General features: G+C 34.0%; 1 protein-coding gene across 1 annotated transcript; it reads right to left on the bottom strand.

Annotated features, from left to right (window-relative positions):
• Positions 1 to 429: 429 nt before the first annotated feature.
• On the bottom strand, positions 430 to 821 carry LOC107735510 (AN1-type zinc finger protein 5-like; the record flags this gene model as incomplete). Its single annotated transcript, XM_016547166.1, has 2 exons — positions 430 to 583; positions 730 to 821. Coding segments are annotated over 2 exons (216 nt in total), but the record flags the coding sequence as incomplete, so codon positions are not given.
• Positions 822 to 824: the final 3 nt, after the last annotated feature.

Below are 824 nucleotides of genomic sequence, written 5' to 3'. Positions count from 1 at the left end.
TTCACCAAGTTTAATAAGTTTACCATTTAATTTTGCATTCTAGAGACTGGTGAGAAATCATGAAATCAATTACAATTATTTTATTTAATTGACAACATTCATTTTAAACAGTAAGAAGCTACATGTGGTTTTGTGAGAAAATATTAAAAATACATCTAAATGTAAATCTTAGATGAAACGTTATAAAAAGTCTATATTTTCCAGATACTATTTTAACAATTTACAAGTTGCTTTGTTGTTGCTTTTTATAATTTAATTAATCATTTTGGAAATGATTATTTAATTTAGTTGTCATTGCCATTTTTTCCACAAATCATCTTTATACATGAAAATACATACATATATATATCTGCCTTTATATTTCAGAAATTGAGGGGATCATCATATTTGATGAAGTTTGAAACATTCTGTGTTAGACTAAACAAGCAGCTTTGTGTGGCTACTTTAATATTTATTTGATCATATTTCATTCCAATTACCTGGTTCAGCAGACTCAGCTTTAGGAGACAGGGCCTTTTCCTTTCTAGAAATGCTCATTTCTGTCATCTGTTGTGTGACTGGTAAGGAGGTGGAAGGAATACTTCTGCAAAAACAAACAGGTGGGGGATTTTAGTGTGCACCGGCTTTTCTTGAAACACAGGAGATCATTCAAACGTCAAGCAGCTGAACATAAAATGCATTCTTTCCCATTCTGAGGTTTAACAACAAACACACACGTGAAGTACTCACTCTCTCATGGTATCTGTGCTGGGTGCAGGTGAAGGCTCTGCTTTGTTTATGCTGGCTTCTAGTCTCTGTATGGCGGCGGCCTCTGCTGAGGGGCT

The sequence above is a fragment of the Sinocyclocheilus rhinocerous genome, unplaced genomic scaffold (assembly GCF_001515625.1).
Source record: "Sinocyclocheilus rhinocerous isolate Xijiao unplaced genomic scaffold, SAMN03320098_v1.1 C36103758, whole genome shotgun sequence".
Taxonomy (NCBI): Eukaryota; Metazoa; Chordata; class Actinopteri; order Cypriniformes; family Cyprinidae; genus Sinocyclocheilus; species Sinocyclocheilus rhinocerous.
The sequence above is the reverse complement of the archived record's forward strand: the minus strand, read 5'-3'. Positions and strand labels throughout refer to the sequence as shown.